Source organism: Protomyctophum parallelum, assembly GCF_964188405.1.
Source record: "Protomyctophum parallelum genome assembly, chromosome: 23".
Classification (NCBI taxonomy): domain Eukaryota; kingdom Metazoa; phylum Chordata; class Actinopteri; order Myctophiformes; family Myctophidae; genus Protomyctophum; species Protomyctophum parallelum.
In genome coordinates this window covers 29,431,137-29,454,966 of record NC_139715.1, presented here as the reverse complement: position 1 = coordinate 29,454,966, position 23,830 = coordinate 29,431,137, and the positions used below count along the sequence as shown (strand labels likewise).

The window sequence follows — 23,830 nt, the reverse complement described above, 5'->3', positions numbered from 1 at the left end:
TCATTTAACTTTATACTTATTTTAGAAAGGAATTCTGCTAACATTGTTGAATGACATTATAATCTCACACTGTTTAACCCCTTTTTCTGAACTCTGAATGTTTTGCTGACGGTGATGGTTGGAAAGATAAAAGAGTGTTGTTTTTGGCAGCAAATCTTAGTTTTAGTCATAGTCTCTTGAATAGTTTGCATTTAGTTTAAGTCACATTTTAGTCACCTGGAATGTCTTAGTGTTAGTCTAGTTTTAGTCTACTAAGATTTTAGTCTTGATAGATCTGCTATTTTCAGCATGCAACCGATTGTAAAATGACTTATACTGGATCTCTTGTCCACTAGTCCCTTCCATAGCATTTTAGTCTAGTTTGTATTTGTTGACAAAATTGTCAGTATATTTAGTCTTATAGCTTAGTTTTCATTTAGTTTTCATCAGTGGAAAAAGGTAGTCGGCGAACATTTTTCATCATAGTTTTAGTCGACGAAAAGAACACTGTTTGACAACGTAAAGAAAGTCAGAGAAATTGGAACGACACAAGGAACACAAGGAAGTGAGTCTCACAAACAATCAAGGGATTCTTGGACAGCCTCCGTCTCATTCCCCACATGCTTTAGAGCGTCTTATTGAATGTTGAGCTGCTGCTCTACTTTTCACACTGTCAAACAATTAAGAGGCTTCTCTAAAAGTCCTACATGATGTCTGCTCTAAGTCCTACACGATGTCGGCTCTAAGTCCTACACGATGTCGGCTCTAAGGCCTACACGATGTCAGCTCTAAGGGCCGATTCATACTCCTATTTTAGAGCTGAATAAAAGTCGGTTCGGCGCTGTAGAGCCTACAATTTGACGTCATTTGAGGTTCGGGGGGGCGGGTACCGTGCTAAAGTCGGCTCTTCGGTGCTACTGAAAATTTCTGACGAGCCGAAATCATTTCGGCACTACAGCGCCGAAACAGCGGTAAAATAGGAGTATGAATCGGCCCTAAGACATACACGATGTCTGCTGTCTGCTGTCTGCTCGACATGTAAATATGAAATAAATGCTTAAACATGTAGCTAGGTGTAATGTTCGAGTCCACAGAAGACATGTAAATATGAAATAAATGCTTAAACAGGTAGCTATAGGTCACGGTGTAATGGTAGAGTCCACAGAAGTGAACCTTTCAAGCATGTTTTCTCAACTCGCTGTTTCTCTGCAAGACATTAATTACTCTATAAGCCATATCTCCAAAACTGGTGAGTCAAACTGAACAACCAATATGTCAATTTGAAGCTATGATTCCCTGCTTTCATGACATGAAGAAAGCAGTGCCTCAGTCAAATGTAGTCACATATTTCAGGGGCTCTGGATTTCTTTCCATAGGCCAGTGGTTCTCAACCTGTGGGCCGGGACCCCCAGGGGGGTCCCCACATGGTTTTGGAGGGGTCCCCAAGATGACACCTTTTTTAATACCTCAGAATGCAAGAAAATAAAAAAAGACAATTTACTGCATCAAAAACAATCAACAAAACAATACCATTAAAAACTGGTCAAACACCAATACCATTAAAAACTGGTCAAACAGTCAAATAATAATTTGAAAATATCCGATCTACAAGCGTCACATAGTTCTTCCCACCACTGTGCCCAGGTTCTCCTGACCCAGGGCGCCGCTGTAGATCTGGTGTGATGGACGACAACGGCGTGAGCCCGCTGGAGAGGGACCACTGTCTGTCCGTGGTACTGCCGGGAGGCACGGAGAAGAGCGCTACGGCACACGGGAGGTAAAGTGGGGTCCGGGGACCCCCAGGGGGTCCAAATGGACCCTTATGGGTCTGTAACTCTGAGAGTGTACAAATGGAACCAAATGGACCCTTATGGGTCTGTAACTCTGAGAGTCTACACAACATGGAACCAAATGGACCCTTATGGGTCTGTAACTCTGAGAGTGTACAAATGGAACCAAATGGACCCTTATGGGTCTGTAACTCTGAGAGTGTACAAATGGAACCAAATGGACCCTTATGGGTCTGTAACTCTGAGAGTGTACACAACATGGAACCAAATGGACCCTTATGGGTCTGTAACTCTGAGAGTGTACAAATGGAACCAAATGGACCCTTATGGGTCTGTAACTCTGAGAGTGTACAAATGGAACCAAATGGACCCTTATGGGTCTGTAACTCTGAGAGTGTACAAATGGAACCAAATGGACCCTTATGGGTCTGTAACTCTGAGAGTGTACAAATGGAAAAATATGGACCCTTATGGGTCTGCAACTCAGAGTGTACACAACATGGAACCAAATGGACCCTTATGGGTCTGTAACTCTGAGAGTGTACAAATGGAAAAATATGGACCCTTATGGGTCTGTAACTCTGAGAGTGTACAAATGGAACCAAATGGACCCTTATGGGTCTGTAACTCTGAGAGTGTACAAATGGAAAAATATGGACCCTTATGGGTCTGTAACTCTGAGAGTGTACAAATGGAACCAAATGGACCCTTATGGGTCTGCAACTCTGAGAGTGTACAAATGGAACCAAATGGACCCTTATGGGTCTGTAACTCTGAGAGTGTACACTTTCAGAGTTAAATTAACATTGATTTTACAATATAAATTGGGGGTCCCAGAGATAGAAATGCCATTAAATTAAATGGGGGTCTGTGTGTAGACTAATGCATGTCAAACTGGGGGGTCCTTGAAATTAAACGGGTTGATATTCACTGCTAGAGCCGTAGAAGTCTTATGGGGGTCCCTGGCATATATTTTCAAATGGGGGTTCGCAGGCTAATTGGTGTCAATTTGGGGATCCATTATGAAAGAGTTTGGGAACCTCTGGTATAGTGCAGGGCGAAACACTGATATATGCATCAATTGGTACCACCAAAAAAAATAATATATATATATCTTTTTGTATTCCTACAACATGTCTCTAGTTTATATTTTGGTATGATAACACAACCCATATAAGGTCAGGTATATGTGACCACACCAGGCATAGACAACCCATATAAGGTCAGGTATATGTGACCACACCATAGACAACCCATATAAGGTCAGGTATATGTGACCACACCATAGACAAGGCAACATTATCCAAATGTCATTATATTATGCTTGGCAGCCGTCTGTAAGTGCTCTAAAGTTGAGAGTTGCTTTGAAGGAGTCTAGGGATTCACATTTCTGAAACGGCTGATTGGTAGGGCGTTCTACATTTTAGTGGCACGGCAGGCAGCGAAATGAATTTGTTGTCATCGTGTTGTCTATTTTCAAATGAATTCTTCTCTTATTTGTTTGTTTTTCCTAGTAAGCCAGTGATGGACGTGTTGGTCACGCTCTGTGCCAGTTACCACCTGAACCCCTCCGACTACACCGTCGAGATCCTCTCGGCCAATAGGAACAGCGTAGGCTTCAAGCCCAACTCTCTCATTGGCTCCCTGGAAGCCGAGAAGATCGTCCTGAAGCCCAAGGTGACCGAGGAGAAGGCAAGGAGGCCTTACATGCCCGAGGTGACGAAATAACATCTTATATCCATTAAATAAAAATAACATCTAACATCCATTAAATAAAAATAACATCTAACACTCATTAAATAAAAATAACATCTAACATCCATTAAATAAAACCTACAGTATGCGTTAAGACATTCTGGACGGGAACCCCTTTTGGTGTTTTAAGCATTATGTTTTACTTTAGCTATTGAACAATAGCAGATCTACAAGCTCTTTTTGAAAAATCGCGAAAAATGTGGCGCAAATCTTTGATCTTTGATCTATATATATATATATATATATACATATTCTTTCAGAGCGAATGTTTTTAACTGAAATATTTGCTTCTGGGGGGGGGGGGGGGGGGTTCCCTGGAACAACATATTTTCAGATGGGGGTCGGCGGCAACAAAATACAACTAATTCTGGGGGTCCTTGACATGAACAGCGCCACTGACATAGAAATATAGGTTTGATAGGTCATAGGTCATGCACAGCGCCACTGACATAGAAACATAGGTTTTTCAGAAAACCTTTAGGATTCAGGAAGACTTTTCCAGACTTTTCCACATGCCTGCAGGCGTCGGTCCGTCTGCTGATAAACTACAAACGGAGCCACAAGACGGTGGTGAGAGTGAACCCCAGAGTGCCTCTGGAGCTGCTGCTGCCCGCCATCTCCGACAAGTGTGAGTTAAACATGCCGACGACCGTCCTGATGAGAGACTCGCAGTCCAGCGAGTCGTTGGACCTGACCAAGACCCTGAACGACCACGGACTGAGGGAAATCTATGCCAAAGATACAGCTGGTAAGAGACAACCTGAACCAATAGCCACTATAGAGCGTCGCAGTCCCTCCCCCTTTCAGAACAAAGAGTGGCCCAGGAAATGAACCGCAATGCGTTTTGACCATAGGCATTTCTTAAATTATTAATTTAAAGACCTTTTAAGCGTCGTACGAAGCCAACTCTTGTCGTGACAAATCATGACAACACACACAATATTTTGGACCAAACAAAGAATTAGAAAGTAGAAAAAAACGGCAGGTTACAACACTTTTTGTTGTTTTTCTTCTTTGTAATTATTTGTTTGGTCCAAAATATTGTGTTGGCTTCGTACGACGCTTAAAAGGTCTTTAAATAAATAATTTAAGAAATGCCTATGGTCAAAATGCATTGCGATTCATTTCCTGGGCCACTCGTTGTTCTGAAAGGGGGAGGGACTGCGACGCTCTATATATATATATGCTGTCCCAAATAGTTGTGTATTCATATTTGGAGGATAATTCATATAAATGGTGCATTTATATAGTGCCTTTATCTAAAGGCGCTTTACATAGATTAATTGTGCATTACATTCACCCATTCACACACACATTCATACACCAATGGCGGAGGGAACCATGCAAGGCACCAACCAGCACATCAGGAGCAATTAGGGGTTTAGTGTCTTGCTCAAGGGCACTTCAACATAACTCTGGTTGGAGCCCACAGGGTTCGAACTGGCGACCTTGCGGTTCCCATCCAGCCACTCTACCCCTGAGCCACCGCCGCTCATATATCTTATTAAATGATCAAAACACCAGTTGATTATATTCCTATAACTATTCCACAATCTCCGAATGCTATATAGGGTCTGGAACTAAATCTGAGTAATCTGTTTGACATTTCCGTTCACAAAAATATATTTTAAAACATCTTTAGTGCTTATTCCCATTTCTGTATATGCCTAGATGATTACCATTTACATTAGGATCAATGTGTGCGACTGTAAAGACTAAGCGAGGAGGAGGCTCCACCACCGCTTTATCACTCATGATCAGAGCTTCCGTTGCTCCAGACTGTACGACGGAAGCATTTATATTTTACTCACGATCAGAGCTTCCGTCGCTCCAGACTGTACGATGGAAGCATTTATATTTTACTCATTATCAGAGCTTCCGTTGCTCCAGACTGTACGATGGAAGCATTTCTATTTTACTCACGATCAGAGCTTCCGTCGCTCCAGACTGTACGATGGAAGCATTTATATTTTACTCATGAATTGATCAGAGCTTCCGTTGCTCCAGACTGTACGATGAAAGCATTTATATTTTACTCATGATCAGAACTTCCGTTACTCCAGACTGTACGATGAAAGCATTTATATTTTACTCATGATCAGAACTTCCGTTACTCCAGACTGTACGATGGAAGCATTTATATTTCACTCATGATCAGAGCTTCCGTTGCTCTAGACTGTACGACGGAAGCATTTCTATTTTACTCATGATCAGAGCTTCCGTTGTTCCGTAATCCCCCTCACTGGGGAAAATACCGTGAGGAAAAACGGGCAAACGCAGGCGTGAGTTCAGTCCAGTATTCCTCGACTCTGCACCGTCCGTCTGTCTGTCTGTCTGTCTGTCTGTCTGTCTGTCTGTCTGTCTGTCTGTCTGTCTGTCTGTCTGTCTGTCTGTCTGTCTGTCTGTCTGCACAATCCTGTGGAAAAAGGCCTTCCTGATCCGTGTTGAGAATTCTAAATCTCTGAGTGCTTCAGCCAGGAAAATGAATCCTCCAGAAACATGGCATGTTAATTCAATTGTCGCTTCCATTTGCTGGGTTGCTGTGGCTTGAGAGGCTGTTGACCTGGTGCGCGCGGCGTACTTTCCATTGTCCTTGGGGAGAGACGCTTCTGTGCTGACTCACGCACACCTGTTCTTGCAAACTCGCACCTGCACCGTCTGTGTGTGTGTGTGTGTGTGTGTGTGTGTGTGTGCGTGCATGCGTAATGTTGAATACTAATGGCATTGTTCCCTCTCTGAAACAGCTGTCACTCCGATGGAGATCATTGCACCGTCTCTACCACAAGGTAGCGTGCACGCATACACACACACACACACACACACACACACACACACACACACACACACACACACACACACACACACACACACACACACACACACACAAAAACAGAATTGATAATACCGTGTGTACTTGACAGACCTGGTAATCTAGTAATTGATCCATTTTTTGTAAGTGATAGTCAGTATTATAGGGCAATACAATGAATGCCAAATAGACAATGACAGGATGGTATATGGATGAAACACTTTAAATGAATAGAAACATATATGAAACATTTTATCCAATACTTTTTTTACACAGTGGCCATTAACTGAAAGTTAATGGCCATTAAATGAAAGTTAATGGCCATTAACTGAAAGTTAATGGCCACCGTGTTATTCCTTCTTCATTTACTGCTTTGTTTTGTTTTAACAATTTTAGCTATTTTCTACAGGGGGTGTGTGGGGGCCTTCGTGTTTTGTTTTTACTGCGATTTATTTATTATTTATTATAGTCCTACTAGACCCCAGGAAATTACATCTGGCCACAAAAGATTTAGTGAATGTGAAGGGGGGCGCTACTAGGGGGGGCTGTACTGTGTGTCGTCTGTCACGTGACGTCCCCCTTTACAAAACAAGTTTTATGAAAAAACCTCTATTTCTATTTCTATGTCAGTGGTTCTCTAGCCTCGGTACCAGGCTTTCATTTTTGTTGGTGCAAAAATTGAAAGCCTGGAGGAACGCATTGGCCGCTCTGGTCTAAAAGTGTGAGTCAACCCTTCCGGGTGGGCGTTGCTCCAAATGATGTGACGTAGCGCTGCACTAGGGGGGAGAGGAGGGGCCGGGGGTGACGGACAGATCGATGAGATCCAATCAGGGCGTGCGCAAATCTGAGCCGCGACCCACCCCTCTAGACCAGAAACCTAACACGTTAGCTCAGGCTAGTGGTTCTCAAACATCTTCATGTCAAGGAACCCCAATAATGATATGTAATTGGCCGCCGACCCCCAATCTGAACATAATTATGTTGTCCCAGGGACCTCCCAGAAGCAAAGATTTGAGTTAAAAAGGTTCACTCTGAAAGAATATTATATATTCAAAGATTTGCGCCATTTATTTGGGTTAATTTATATTCCAAACATGGAGGCTTTTCTCCTTCATCTAGAGACCATGGATGGATGGCTGCTAAAGCATGAATCAGTGATGTGGGTTTTCTTTGTTTTCTTTATGTTGCAGGTCTGGTTGAAGTTACAAACCAACCGAAGAAGGAGAAGAAAGAAAAGGAGAAAGACGACAAAGGATTTCTCAGCCTGTTCAGAAGAAAAAAGAAAAAGCCTGACAGTAAGGTACGGTAAGGCCACATATCTACTTTACCGTACAGTACGGTACGGTACGGTGTCAGGCCACATATCTACTTTACCGTACAGTAAGGTACGGTACGGTGTCGGCCCACATATCTACTTTACTGTACAGTAAGGTACGGTGTCGGCCCACATATCTACTCTACTGTACAGTAAGGTACGGTGTCGGCCCACATATCTACTCTACTGTACAGTAAGGTACGGTGTCGGCCCACATATCTACTCTACTGTACAGTAAGGTACGGTGTCGGCCCACATATCTACTTTACTGTACAGTAAGGTACGGTGTCGGCCCACATATCTACTTTACTGTACAGTAAGGTACGGTGTCGGCCCACATATCTACTCTACTGTACAGTAAGGTACGGTGTCGGCCCACATATCTACTTTACTGTACAGTAAGGTACGGTGTCGGCCCACATATCTACTCTACTGTACAGTAAGGTACGGTGTCGGCCCACATATCTACTCTACTGTACAGTAAGGTACGGTGTCGGCCCACATATCTACTTTACTGTACAGTAAGGTACGGTGTCGGCCCACATATCTACTTTACTGTACAGTAAGGTACGGTGTCGGCCCACATATCTACTTTACTGTACAGTAAGGTACGGTACGGTGTCGGTCTACTTCTGCAACCGCTTAAGGCCTATTCATAGTCTGGACATCAGTGCCGGGGTTTCCGGGGAGAACCGGGAGACATATTTTTGCTTGCTTACCTCGCTGACATTACGATAAAGTCGCTGATGATCGCTTGCTTCATATTAGGAACGAGAGGCATGTTGAAGTCAGAAATTAAGAGCTTAGTATACAGTAGCTCCTTAGATTAGGCGCGCCGAGCCTTTCTTTGTGAGCAAGGACTATATGTCTTGTTTCATAAAAATCCACTGCAGACATGTTAGACATGAGCTACTTTGTGTCCTTGCAGATGATTCTTTTTCAAAGTGCTGGAGTTTGGAAGTTTGCCCTGCGTAGTGCGTACCACCTGTTTTGAATTGGTACATAACGCAGGAGGCAGCAGGACGTTGCTTTACTGAAAACGAGTGCTTCCAAACTCTGATGGAAACATGGCCGAGGTCTGCAAATGGTCAATTGCACCCAGTCCTATACCTCCAGCTGCTGTTCGTGCTGTGTGCGATCATGATCATATCGTTTTCTCTCCTCCCAAGGTTGTGTCGGTGAGCGCCCCAGCCTCGCCCGGGCGCCACCCAGCGGGCACGCTGCCCGGGCCCCACACACATCGAGGGGACGGCCTGGACCCAGCGGGCACGCTGCCGGCGGAGCCGTCGAAGAAGCGGCGAGCCCCACAGCCTCCGTTGGGAGCGTTCCACAGTGTGCCCAACGACCTGGGCTCCGCCCACCTGCGGGGAGCAGAGGTGGGTGTGGTTAGCATGTAGAGACGGCCTGCGTCTGATACTAATGTTGCGGGCGCAGGCGGTATTTGACTTGAGGCCGATGCTAATGTTGCGGGCGCAGGCGGTATTTGACCTGCAGGCCGATGCTAATGTTGCGGGCGCAGGCGGTATTTGACTTGAGGCCGATGCTAATGTTGCGGGCGCAGGCGGTATTTGACCTGAGGCCGGTGCTAATGTTGCGGGCGCAGGCGGTATTTGACCTGAGGCCGGTGCTAATGTTGCGGGCGCAGGCGGTATTTGACCTGAGGCCGGTGCTAATGTTGCGGGCGCAGGCGGTATTTGACCTGCTGGCCGATGCTAATGTTGCGGGCGCAGGCGGTATTTGACCTGCTGGCCGATGCTAATGTTGCGGGCGCAGGCGGTATTTGACCTGAGGCCGGTGCTAATGTTGCGGGCGCAGGCGGTATTTGAGTGCCAAGCAGGGACTCTTCCCCCAATCCAACCCATTGATGCTGAGTGCCAAGCAGGGACTGACCCCCCAATCCAACCCATTGATGCTGAGTGCCAAGCAGGGACTGACCCCCCCCCCCCCCAATCCAACCCATTGATGAAGGGAGGTAGGGGCTGGTATATACATTCCAGAGGGAGGGGCAACAATTCGTCGCAAACTCGCAATGCGCCGGGACGTCCGTTTTTTATTCTCTCTAGGTCGTCCTCAGACAAGCCCTATATTCCCCTTCTTTTTATTTTTCTCCTTTAATGTCCAACGGTGGAAAGTCAACCTCAAGGTGTGAATAAAATAAAATAAACTAAATGTGATCTTTTTTCTTTTCTCAGAACTCTGCGGAATCCACCTTGAGGAGGCGGATCAAGAGGCTGGCTCCGCCCCCTCCCTGTGCACACCTGGAGCCGTCCGGCCAATGGGCCGTTAGAGGTAACGCATCGTTTAGGACTCGTTACTTCGTATCAAAGAGTAATGAAAGGATGGAGACCGAACCGGAGCGTTGGCCCCATTTCAGTGGAAGTTGCTCAGTGGCGTTTTGAAGCAAGTCTAGGGGGGGTCCGGGGCGGGGGGGGGTGGTGTGGTGTATGTGCCACGCAGGAAAGGTCGTCGGGATCGGGACTCGAACCTGAGACGCTGTCAGGCTGGAGGTGCAACTCAGTGACCGTTGAGCCAAGTGATGTCAGAAGAAGGGACTTCACTACTAAGCTGATAATGATATAGGCCTACATATATATTTTTAAGTTACTCTCCGGGACTTATTTTAATTAATAATGATATAATGTTATAACTCCTGTATTGAGAAATGTCGACCCTTTCGTTGTTCACCTTCTGCTTGACGATGTTGGTACTTCGGTATTTCATTTGGGGCAGAACAGACTGGTCCATGCACCAGATTGGACACTAGTGAATATGCCGCCATCTTTGTTGTAGTTCATTTGGGGCAGAACAGACTGGTCCATGCACCAGATTGGACACTAGTGAATATGCCGCCATCTTTGTTGTAGTTCATTTGGGGCAGAACAGACTGGCCCATGCACCAGATTGGACACTAGTAAATATGCCGCCATCTTTGTTGTAGTTCATTTGGGACAGAACAGACTGGCCCATGCACCAGATTGGACACTAGTAAATATGCCGCCATCTTTGTTGTAGTTCATTTGGGGCAGAACAGACTGGCCCATGCACCAGATTGGACACTAGTAAATATGCCGCCATCTTTGTTGTAGTTCGGACATCGTTGCAATTCTCCGACCAGGAGAGGGAGACCTAACTCAATTAAATGTGAGCCGACCCAGTGACACAGTCCATCGCTGAGACACTTATTTTTCCCTCTGTCATTTTAGTTTAATTAGAATGTTGACGTTTTATTCATTGAATGACATCACACTTCCACTGAATGACATCACACTTCCACTGAATGACATCACACTTCCACTGAATGACATCACACTTCCACTGAATGACATCACACTTCCACTGAATGACATCACACTTCCACTGAATGACATCACACCTCCACGAATGACATCACACTTCCACTGAATGACATCACACTTCCACTGAGTGACATCACACCTCCACGAATGACATCACACTTCCACGTAATTCATTCTGAAACAGGCGAGCACTCTGGTCAAATGTGCAGTAGTCGCGGACTAGTAGATCCCAAATGACCCTTAACTTTATTAAGTTGTAATTAGTATTACAGCTGTTGTTCTCCAAAATGACCCTTAACTTTATTAAGTTGTAATTAGTATTACAGCTGTTGTTCTCCAAAATGACCCTTAACTTTATTAAGTTGTAATTAGTATTACAGCTGTTATACAGTTGTTCCAAATCCTTCATGACTTCCGTCAGAAACACACAAAAAAAAGGGAAAAAAAGCATCGCCGCTGAGTCAAGATTAAGAGTGTCAAAAGCAAATGGTGTCGGCGAGCACATGTAGTCAGAGCTGCTTCAGAATGTGACCTTTATCCAGGCGGAACAATGTCCGCCTCCTTCAGGGTCAATTAAGCCATTTAAGACCGAGTCCAGATTCTACAAAATGTCTTATGTTTCTGTATCGGTGCATTCTCAAACTATTTCTGAAAATATGTTGTTCCAGCCCAGGGACACCCCGAGAAGTACAGGTATGAGATAGATTGTGAAAGAATATATTCAAGGATTTGCACATAAATAGAGGGCCGTGCTGTGAGCTTGTAGATCTGCTATTTTTTTAAGTTTAAACGAATGGTTTAAAGTGGTTAAAAGCTATAGGGTGACACAGACGCGTCTTCGGGTCTAAATGGGTTAAAGTGACCCCCTCGTCCTTGTTCGCGGGACACGCTCTCCTCAGTCTTATTGTCCCAACGTTAGTTCCATTGTGTTGGACGTCCAGTTCTTGATATGCCCTCACGGTCACCCCTCTGGGGTTCACGTCTGCTCTGGGCGCCTTTTGTGTCTCTTCCTCTCCACTTATACAGACTTAAATGAAGCCTGATGATATATATGGTAATTAGCTAACACAGAGATCCGTTATCATAAGTGGTCTTGAGAGGACCTTTATTCTCGCGGTCGTTATAGAACAGAATCGCAGACGCGTGGCATGTTTTGGCCGTGCGGAAAAAAGGGCTGAATGAACGGATCTTAAATCATGTACAGGGTCATTTACGACAGACTTTACAGACAATATTCGGAGCGAAAAGGTGTAGTTGTATGTAGGCTGAAGCCGTAGCTTATAGTGCCTATACCCTTTTTTAACTTGTATTGTACTAAATATACGAGTAATAACAAAACAAACAATAACAACCTTCGATACAGCAGGCAAAACAAAGGAAGACATTAAGGTCAACTCACATGGTGGAAATTATAAAAGGTGTAGATTAATAATGTTTTATATTTATCAACTATATTATCTCTAAACATTTTCTTAAAGGTATATTCAGTGATTTCATTTAATTCAAATATCACTTATTTTTTTGTTTTGTTGTGATAATCCTCCCTACTATAGAGTGTGCTGGCCATATAAGGAGTTCCTCCCTGGCCCCAGTTAACCCCTGGGGGTCAAAAAACCTTAGGTTTCGTTTTTGACTCTCTATCCTGATTGGACGAAAGGCTGGGTCCCACAGCCAAAAACGAAACCTAAGGTTTTTTTAGTGAAATCACTGAATATACCTTTAAATTGCACATTTTTGACTGCGCCATTCCATAGTTCTGTTGCCATAAGCGATGGACATCCTTTTGTTTAATGTGGGTTCTTGCTTTTTTTTTATATATATTTTTTATCCAACGATTTTGTCACCCATTTTTCACCCCTGTTCAATCATCTAATGTGATCCTGGGCTCTACACACCCTCCGCCAACCTGGGGAGAGCAACGGACTTAACTCATGCTTCCTTCATGCTTGAGTGTCCAAGTTGCTACTTTACACCTGACAGGAGTTTCCCTGGTTGGACGTAGCGCGTGGAAGGAACACGTTATTCCAACCAGTTCCAACCAGGTTCTTGCTGTTTCAAACATCAGTAACACCCCTCCTCCTCGTCCTCGTCCTCCTCCTCCTCATCCTCCTCCTCCTTCTCCTCTTCCTCCTCCACCTCCACCTCCTCCTCCTCGGCTCATAAAGGCTTTCTCTTTCATTTGGAACGGTTTCCCTAACCAGCTCGGGAAGCCATTTCTGTTGTGCTTTGAATACTTTGGTCTCGGCAGTTAATCTAAAGTGTTGTTGTCTTTGGTTCACTCCCTCGCTGTTTTTCTTTCATAGCGACGACGCGACAGTGCGTCACACACCGCCGCGTCAGCCCAGACTATCACAACAGTACTCCTATAGGCCCTTTCTGAAACCAGTCCCTTGACTTGAAGTGCTCTCGGGAGGTTCCCTCGTCAGGAAGTGCCCCTCCAGCCGAATCAAGTTCCCTTGATTAGGGTGCTGGGTATAAAAAACTGTTTGGAAATAAACTCTCCCTCCTTGTGCAGAAACAGGAAACGGACACCATTCGTTGCCATGGTTACCATCATGCAATTTTGTTAACGATTTCATTAATATGGACATTTAAAAGGAAATACAGCGTGACTGTCAAAAAGGACATTGTCAAAAAGGACATGTTTATAAATAATTGTGTTAAAAGTTGTTTTGTTTGTGTGGTTTTATAGTTTATAGTATTTTTATTTATAGTTTTTCACGGTGGGGTAAATAAAGAGCGCTTGTGAACATCAGTTGGAGCGTTGTCTATATTCTGCATCAGATGAAGGTTGTTTAGGAGCAGTTTATTTATCATTTATTTGTGGTGGTACTGACATTTGTAGGTCGCGGTTTCCATGCGGACAGAGAGCAGGGCTGCACAAGGCAATCGAGTCTAGATACTGTATGATATGATATGATATGATATAGTACTGTATTGTCAGTTCACACTGAAATTTGTCTTGCGACACAGCAGCCAATTATGCAGAACACATATACACACATTTGTCATAACGCAAACACTGGGCCTGGCGTGGCCATGAAAGGGGGCGGGACTGGGCCTGGCGTGGTCATGAAAGGGGGCGGGACTGGGCCTGTCGTGGTCATGAAAGGGGGCGGGACTGGGCCTGGCGTGGTCATGAAAGGGGGCGGGACTGGGCCTGTCGTGGTCATGAAAGGGGGCGGGACTGGGCCTGTCATGGTCATGAAAGGGGGCGGGACTGGGCCTGTCATGGTCATGAAAGGGGGCGGGACTGGGCCTGGCGTGGTCATGAAAGGGGGCGGGACTGGGCCTGGCGTGGTCATGAAAGGGGGCGGGACTGGGCCTGGCGTGGTCATGAAAGGGGGCGGGACTGGGCCTGGCGTGGTCATGAAAGGGGGCGGGACTGGGCCTGGCTTGGTCATGAAAGGGGGCGGGACTGGGCCTGGCGTGGTCATGAAAGGGGGCGGGACTGGGCCTGTCATGGTCATGAAAGGGGGCGGGACTGGGCCTGGCGTGGTCATGAAAGGGGGCGGGACTGGGCCTGGCGTGGTCATGAAAGGGGGCGGGACTGCGACGCTCTATGGCTCTGGTCCACAGTAACGTTTGAAAGCCATTCTTCCATATACTGTGAAATTAAGATGATAGATCAGTCAAACCAACGCTGGTTGTCCTGTTTTCTCCCTGCTTCCAGACTCTGGGCTCCCATTGGACGGAGGGGACTGAGACTCCTCCCTCCTCTCCTCCTACTGGGCTCCCATTGGACGGAGGGGACTGGGACTCCTCCCTCCTCTCCTCCTACTCCTCCCTATCTCCTCCTCCTGCCGTGGCCGCCTCCTCTTCCTCCTCCTCGTCTTCCTCCTGCGTCTGTCTGTCTGTCTGTCTGTCTGTCTGTCTGTCTGTCTGTCTGTCTGTCTGTCTGTCTGTCTGTCTGTCTGTCTGTCTGTCTGTCTGTCTGTCTTCGCAAGCTGCCATCGTACCCCTGCATCAGTGGTTCCCAAAAGTGGGGTCCTTGAGGGAGTTCCAGGGGGTCCCCAGATAAATGATAGTTAGGAACCAAATGGACCCTTATGGGTCTGTAACTCTCAGAGTTAAATTAACATTACAATATGCATTGGGGGTCCCCCCCAGAGATAAAAAATGCCATTAAATGGGGGTCCGTAGACTAATGCATGACAAACTGGGGAGGGGTCCCTGAAATTAAACGGGCATATCTCTTCAAATGGGGGTCCACGGGGCTAATTGGTGTCAATGTGGGGGTGCTTGACGTGAAAAGGTTTGGGAACCACTGTCCGATTTCATCTCATCCAATTGTTTTGTTTTTGTTAATGTTGTACATTACATTATTATTATTATTTTAAACTATAATTATGGTGCCTTTTTAATCTGAGCCGAACAAGCCATGTCTACCAGTGTTGTTTTTGGCAGCCAAATTTGACTTTAGTTTTAGTCATAGTCTTTTGAATAGTTTTAATTTAGTTTTAGTCACCTGGAATGTTTTAGTGTTAGTCTAGTTTTAGTCGACTAAATGTCATGCTGATTTTAGTCGACCAAATCTACGGTTGATTTAGTCGACTAAAATGTATTTTGGCGGGGCCTTGATGCCGTCGTAATGACTGATTTTACACTTGCTGAAAATAGCCAATCTACAAGCTCACAACGCGTCGCAGCGCAACGCGTTGTGACGCGTTTCTTGACGAAATTGTCCATAAATGTAGTCTTGGTTTTAGTCATCATAGCCTAGTTTTCATTAGTTTTCGTCTGTGAAAAAAGGTCTAGTCGATAGTCATAGTCATAGTTTTAACAACACTGATGTCTACAATGGTGTTTGGGACCTCGGTTAATTAATCTTAGAGTAGAATTAAACACTAATTTAGTCTAATTTAGTCTAGAGTTAAATGAGCCATAAAAAGGTATTTCTTTATATATGTTTTTTCTTTTTATTATTTTCATTATCTTCCGTGCGTCTTCTGTTATAATATTCCTGTCAAACAACAGAACGCAGGCAGACATATTTGGTCAAGTTTTTATGTAATTATTAATTAATGTACGCCTGTTTTTCAATAAAATTAACAATCAACATGCCATTTCTTAATCACACAACTTGGTTCATTCTCTAATTATTGGACAAAGCAACAATCATTTTACTTTTTAGACTAATTCAGGACGGGAACCCCTTTTTTTTTAAGCATTATGTTATACTTTAGCTATTGGGAAAAATAGCAGATCTTCAAGCTTGTAGATCTGCTATTTCTTTTTTAATCTTGAAAATGTGGCACAAATCTCTATGTATATGTATGTATATATATATATATATATATATATATATATATATATATATATATATCTTTCAGAGCGAACAGTTTTACATCAATTCTATGCATCTGGGAGGTCCCTGAAACAACATATTTTCAGATGGGGGTCCAAATACAGATAATTCTGGGGGTCCTTGACATGAAAAAGGTTGAGCACCACTGACATGGAAACAGAAAACGTTTAGGATTAAGAAGAAGACATTTTTATATTTAGAATCGGTCTAAATTAATTACTAGACACAATTACTGAGATTATTTTTTACCTTTTTCCTTCCTCTCTGTCTGTTCATTGTCCATATTTATTTTGCATGCTATGCATGGTGTGCTTATAAATGCTCGTCACATTATGTAGAATACATGTAACAGGGTCTCTGCACTGCAGGGTATAGGCAAGTCCCTGGAACAACATATTTTGAGACGGGGGTCGGTGGGCCAATTACATATAGTTTCTGGGGTCCTTGACATGAAATATTGAGCACCACTGATATAGAAACGCTTGCATGGTTTCATCTGCGGATACGGGTTCTTGGAAACGCCCCCCAGCCACTGCGTTAGTTTTTACTGAGGTTAGGTTTAGGTATATTTTACTGAGGTTAGGTTTAGGTATAGTTTTACTGAGGTTAAGGTTAGCGTTATGTTTAGGTATAGTTTTACTGAGGTTAAGGTTAGGGTTAGGTTTAGGTATAGTTTTACTGAGGTTAAGGTTAGGTTTAGGTATAGTTTTACTGAGGTTAAGGTTAGGGTTAGGTTTAGGTATAGTTTTACTGAGGTTAATGTTAGGGTTAGGTTTAGGTATAGTTTTACTGAGGTTAAGGTTAGGGTTATAGGTTTAGGTGTAGGCTGTCAATCACAGCGACTGGCCAGTCACAGCGCACCATTTACTCAAACCCACAGATGAAACCGTGGTAGCTATAGAAACACATGGGGGTTTACAGAAAACTGTCAGGGTTTAGAAGACATTTCTTTTTAATTTGGAAGTCCCATCCTGTCGTTTCCATCCAGGGACGCTTAGCCTGCACACGCTGGAGGAAGCCACGCCCTCCTCATCGTATTCATCCCCACCTCCTCTATCGCCTTCCTCCTCCTCCTCGCCATCACCACCATCATCTCCATCACCACTACCTCCTCCGTCACCTTCCTCCTCCTCCTCTTCATCTCCACCACCGGCACTACCGCCGCCTCCTCCTCCTCCGCTGATACCGCCGTATTCATCCTCACTCCTCCCGCCATCGTCGTCGTCATCCTCGGTGCATTCTGGCGCCTCTCACCCGCCTAACGCCGTCGCCACCTGGGGTCCCGCGGGCTCCAAGCAGTCCCTGGCTCCTCCTCCTCCTCCCTGCGTCACTCTGGCCCAGATCCTCACGTCCTCTCTGACCAACGAGGCGCTGCTGAAGCGCCTGAGGCACCTGAGCGGGGGCGGGGGCAGCGGCGGCGGCAGGTATCCTGATGCCGGTGGTGGCGAATTATCGGACCTGGACGAGTGGGAGGATCCCGTGGAGCAGAGGAAGGGCGTGACCACCTTCAAGGTGATCCCCGCCAAGAAACCCCAGCAGTGCTACGAGGTGGAGGAGGAGGAGGAGGAGGTCGCCCCCCCGGAAGCCTCCTCCTCCTCCACCCCCCCCCGCCCTCCGATGCCAGACGGCGACCATCTCGCCGGGGAAGACGCGGTCCAGGTCGGTATAGTGGTAGAATGTAACTAAGTACATTTGTAAGTGTGATTATTTAGTATTTATACTTTACTTGAGTATTTCCAATTCCCAATACTTTTACTTCTACTTCGCTACATTCTTTTACTTTGTAGATCTGGCTTATTATTACAAAACATTATCCACTTCAGTTCAGCCCTATACTATGTATACATTTCAGGCCATTTGAAAATAGCCGATCTACACGCTCACATGCGACGCAGTGTGAGCTTGTAGATCGGCTATTTTCAAATGATCTTTTATAGATTCGAAGTTGAGCACTTTCTATTTTTCGTACTTTAAGACGTTGTCGGCGCCCGTCCCCGAGGTCGAGGACGATGACGTCGGACCCCGGGCAGAGGGAGAGCCAGGCGTCCACCCCCCCTCCCCTCCCACCTCCACCTCCCCCTCCCCTCCCACCTCCCCCTCCCCCTCCCCCTCCCCTCTGCCACAGACCACCGTGCCGGAGACTCGGCATAGTCCAACTCTCCAAGGTTGGAATCATAGTTTTGGATTTTTTTTGTCCGAGCACGAAAATAGCGTTTGTTCACCACCAAGTGTCACTGTTGCACAGCCTAACACACAGACACACACAGGCCAGGGAGGAGGGCTTGTACAGTACAGTACCAATCACTTCAGACGGGTCAGAGTTTTCATAGAGAAGTCCCGATACTGTATCGGTATCGGCCCTTATTTGGTCATATCGGGTCATATCGGCAACTATATGCCAGTCTAACCAGCGATCCGACACGGGTAAGGGGTTGACACTATGGCAGGTAAATAAAATGTCTGCTATAAACACAACACGAGATAGCTAGATAGCTATAAACTCAATACCAGCTATAGCTAGATAGCTATAAACACAACACGAGATAGCTAGATAGCTATAAACACAACACGAGATATATAGCTAGATGGCTATAAACACAAGTTACACAACACGAGAGATATATAGCTAAATAGCTATAAACACAACACAATATATATATATATATATATAGCTATAAACACAACACCAGATATATAGCTAGATAGCTTTAAACACAACACGAGATATATAGCTAGATAGATATAAACACTATTCCCAGTCGGTGGACTTCAAAATATTTTTTCTTTTTTTTTTATATATATATTATAATATATATAATAATAAACGGCTAACACAGAAATTGTGGTATCGGGATCAGATCGGAAAGGAAATCAGATCGGAAAGGAAAGGAAAATATATATACAGTATATTCACTACTGTTTGTACAGTAACGAGCAAAACTAAAACTAAGGGCATTTTGTCAGTAATACAGTACAGTTTCAGTTAGTTATGTTTTTTTTTTGTTATAGTTTTTATTTAGTTCAGTTTAAAGAAAATGTTTAAAAAAACCTCTCCTCTGGGCGACTGTGGCTCAGGAGGTAGAGCAGGTCATCCAATGATCCGTGGGTCGGCGGTTCGAATCCCGGCTCCTCCTCCTGTCCACATGTTGAAGTGTCCTTAGGCAAGACACTGAACCCCAAATTGCTCCCGATGTGCTGGTTGGTGCCTTGCATGGCTTCCGCCGCAATCGGTGTATGAATGTATGTGAATGTAATGCACTATGTAAAGGATAAAGGCGCTATATAAATGCACCATTTCCTCTCCTCTCCTCTCCTCTCCTCTCCTCTCCTCTCCTCTCCTCTCCTCTCCTCTCCTCTCCTCTCCTCCAGCAGTCTCACCCGTTTCGGAGGGAAAAGAGGGAGGCCGTGATGGCCGACGCGTCGTAGAGGAAGGGGGTTTACCCCCCTCCCCGCGGCGGGCCGCCGTGGAGTCTCCTCCGCCCGCCGCTGCACTGTCGGCCGAAGACCTCGCCGTAAAGCATCTCCGCGACACTATCGGCGCTTTCTGCTCCTCAGAGTCCGACAGTTCGTCATCTCCCCAAAGCCCCACGACGCCCCAACACCCTGTGGACCCCCAACACCCTGTGGACCCACAACACCCTGTGGACCCACAACACCCTGTGGACCACCAACACCCTGCGGAGGAGGAAGACGAGGCCCGTTTCCCTCCTCCTCCCCCCGTGTTCTTCCGCCGAGGGTCGGAAGGCGACGGCGAGCCGACCGCCACCTGTTCCCCGTGGGGCCCCTCGGCGCCCACGTCCACCTCCGACGCCCTGAGGCAGATCGGAGACGCGCCGTCCCGCTTCGCCCAGGCGGTGGCGCTGGCCGTCCAGAGGTCCCGGAAGGACCACCGCCACCAGAGCCGAGGGAGGGGGAGGGGCGCGCAGGCCCGCGTCTCCCCCAGTGCCTTCCCCCACTCGTCCACGGTGCGTGATTATTCCCTTTTTGGTTTTAATGTCATCTATTTCCTCTAATACGGCGGTTCCCAAACCTGTCTTTGGCTGTGCGTGCACCCCCTGTTATGACCAGAGTAATCCACCCCCTGTTATGACCAGAGTAATCCACCCCCTGTTATGACCAGAGTAATCCACCCCCTGTTATGACCAGAGTAATCCACCCCCTGTTATGACCAGAGTAATCCACCCCCTGTTATGACCAGAGTAATCCACCCCCTGTTATGACCAGAGTAATCCACCCCCTGTTATGACCAGAGTAATCCACCCCCTGTTATGACCAGTAATCCACCCCCTGTTATGAACAGAGTAATCCACCCCCTGTTATGAACAGAGTAATCCACCCCCTGTTATGACCAGAGTAATCCACCCCCTGTTATGACCAGAGTAATCCACCCCCTGTTATGACCAGAGTAATCCACCCCCCGGTTATGACCAGAGTAATCCACCCCCTGTTATGACCAGAGTAATCCACCCCCTGTTATGACCAGAGTAATCCACCCCCTGTTATGACCAGAGTAATCCACCCCCTGTTATGACCAGAGTAATCCACCCCCTGTTATGACCAGAGTAATCCACCCCCTGTTATGACCAGAGTAATCCACCCCCTGTTATGACCAGAGTAATCCACCCCCTGTTATGACCAGAGCAATCCACCCCCTGTTATGACCAGAGTAATCCACCCCCTGTTATGACCAGAGTAATCCACCCCCTGTTATGACCAGAGTAATCCACCCCCTGTTATGACCAGAGTAATCCAGAGTAAGAGAGTGGCGACACTATAGCGTCGACTCCCATTGTAACAATGGAATGTGGAAGTGCTCATTCTATCTCAATGGGATAGTTCCAATGTTTGGAACTATCGCCCATAGTCACCCCACTTTGCGGCCGAGATCAAAGCGTGTTGCCACTCTCTCATTAGATTACTCTGCTCCCGACCTATAGCTGTCCAACCCCCCACATGGAAATATAAATTGCGTATAAGCTATGTACAGTAGAGACATATATTTCCTATTTATCCACATATATGCACAACTGCACATATGAACCTGACTATGGCATAGCCTATAATATGCAGCATAGGCTATATTCTGCATGCATATACAGTACTTGCCATATATTGGAATAATATGCTAATATATCTAGTCTAAACTAAGTACTGCACCCGTGTGCGTGTGTCACACAGGTGCTGCCTGACGACCTGCTCCTTCACACCGCGACGACATCGTCGTCCCAGAAAGGAAGTTCCTGTTTGGGGCGTGGAGGCCTCGGTGGGGACGAGCAACGGCCTTGAACTCACTGACACGCTGCAGGTCAACTGTCGGTCCAGTCGGACCCGCTGAATTCAACATGGGGGGCCGATGTACTTCATGTGGACAGAATGATTATCGTTGTGTGTGTGTGTGTGTGTGTGTGTGTGTGTGTGTGTGTGTGTGTGTGTTATGACAAAGGCCAAATATACACACTGCACACGTTTGTTTAGTCTGCAGTGTCCTGTTTTCTCTCTGAACCGCCCCCGGTTTGGTTTCCTTTCAAACGTGCCAAGACTTTACGTTCTGAAATAAGAACAGAAAGAAAGAAATTAATTAATTAAGTACACAAAGCTAAGTTTGTGTTATTTGCCTTTTTTATGGCTGTGTTTTTGTTTTCCTTTGACCTGATTTGTTGCATGTTTGATGCGATCAAATGCAATGCAATCACAATGGCATTCAAACTCCCTGCTTGTGGTTCAAGTGTTGTTTGCTTTTTTGGCCACAGGGTGGTAGAAGAACACAGTTTATGAACACTTCTTTTGTTCTTGTGGGTATTACAATGGTTGAACTGCCAATATTCTTATTTTCATGTAACTCAGGAAGGAAGCGTGGATTAAAAATGAAATAAAATAATATAAACCATGAGTAAATGCATGAATCGACCCCAATTTGCAGCGTTCAATCTGCCTCTCCTGCAGTCAACATTTTGTAACTAACTAAATCAATGTGTAGTTGGCCGCGGACCCCCATCCTAAAAGATGTTTGTTATGGCAGGGACCACCCAAAGGATACTCAAAATGTGTCTCTCTCTTTCCACGCTATGCCTTTGAAAATGGCAGATCTACAAGCTCACAACACGTCTATGAATATACTAAAATGTGACCAATTTGACTGAGGGACTTATAGAGTAATCTCTTGCAGAGAAAACGGGCTTGAAAGGTTCACTTCTGTGGACTCTAACATTACACCTAGCTACATGTTTAAACATTTATTTCATATTTACATGTCTTCTGTGGTCTCTAACATTACACCTAGCTACATGTTTAAGCATTTATTTCATATTTACATGTCTTCTGTGGTCTCTAACATTACACCTAGCTACATGTTTAAGCATTTATTTCATATTTACATGTCTTCTGTGGTCTCTAACATTACACCTAGCTACATGTTTAAGCATTTATTTCATATTTACATGTCTTCTGTGGTCTCTAACATTACACCTAGCTACATGTTTAAGCATTTATTTCATATTTACATGTCTTCTGTGGTCCCTGAACAACATGTTTTCTGATGTAGGGTCCCTGGAACAACATGTTTCAGATGGGGGGGGGGGGGGGGGGTCCCTGGAACAACATGTTTCAGATGGGGGGGGGGGGGGGGGGGGTCCCTGGAACAACATGTTTCAGATGGGGGGGGGGGGGGTCCCTGGAACAACATGTTTCAGATGGAGGGTCCATGGAACAACATGTTTCAGATGGGGGGTCCATGGAACAACATGTTTCAGATGGGGGGTCCCTGGAACAACATGTTTTCAGATGGAGCGTCCATGGAACATGTTTTCAGATGGCGGATCGGCGAGCAATTACATTATAATTTTTGGGGTCCTTGACATAAAATAGTTTGAGAACCACTGATATATAGAAACATGGGTTTATTATGGGGTTTTTTTCAGAAAAGTCATGATTTGCAGAATGTAGACCTCTGTGGTCTCATGGGCCAATACCTCAGTGGTCTCATGGGCCAATACCTCAGTGGTCTCATGGGCCAATACCTCAGTGGTCTCATGGGTCAATACCTCAGTGGTCTCATGGGCCAATACCTCAGTGGTCTCATGGGCCAATACCTCAGTGGTCTCATGGGCCAATACCTCAGTGGTCTCATGGGCCAATACCTCAGTGGTCTCATGGGTCAATACCTCAGTGGTCTCATGGGCCAATACCTCGGTGGTCTCATGGGCCAATACCTCGGTGGTCTCATGGGCCAATACCTCAGTGGTCTCATGGGCCAATACCTCAGTGGTCTCATGGGCCAATACCTCAGTGGTCTCATGGGCCAATACCTCGGTGGTCTCATGGGCCAATACCTCAGTGGTCTCATGGGCCAATACCTCAGTGGTCTCATGGGCCAATACCTCAGTGGTCTCATGGGCCAATACCTCAGTGGTCTCATGGGCCAATACCTCAGTGGTCTCATGGGCCAATACCTCAGTGGTCTCATGGGCCAATACCTCAGTGGTCTCATGGGCCAATACCTCGGTGGTCTCATGGGCCAATACCTCAGTGGTCTCATGGGCCAATACCTCAGTGGTCTCATGGGCCAATACCTCAGTGGTC

The 23,830-nt window shown here is 45.8% G+C and overlaps 1 protein-coding gene across 1 annotated transcript; it reads left to right on the top strand.

The window, feature by feature from the left end:
* Window positions 1-1,661: 1,661 nt before the first annotated feature.
* cobll1a (cordon-bleu WH2 repeat protein-like 1a) lies at window positions 1,662-14,708 on the top strand (the record flags this gene model as incomplete). The annotated part of the gene is made up of 8 exons (XM_083758473.1): window positions 1,662-1,756; window positions 3,284-3,485; window positions 4,047-4,272; window positions 6,269-6,310; window positions 7,524-7,633; window positions 8,818-9,024; window positions 9,841-9,937; window positions 14,618-14,708. 8 exons carry the CDS (start codon window positions 1,662-1,664, stop codon window positions 14,647-14,649), a joined length of 1,011 nt encoding a protein of 336 aa, XP_083614599.1. The 3' UTR covers window positions 14,650-14,708.
* Window positions 14,709-23,830: the final 9,122 nt, after the last annotated feature.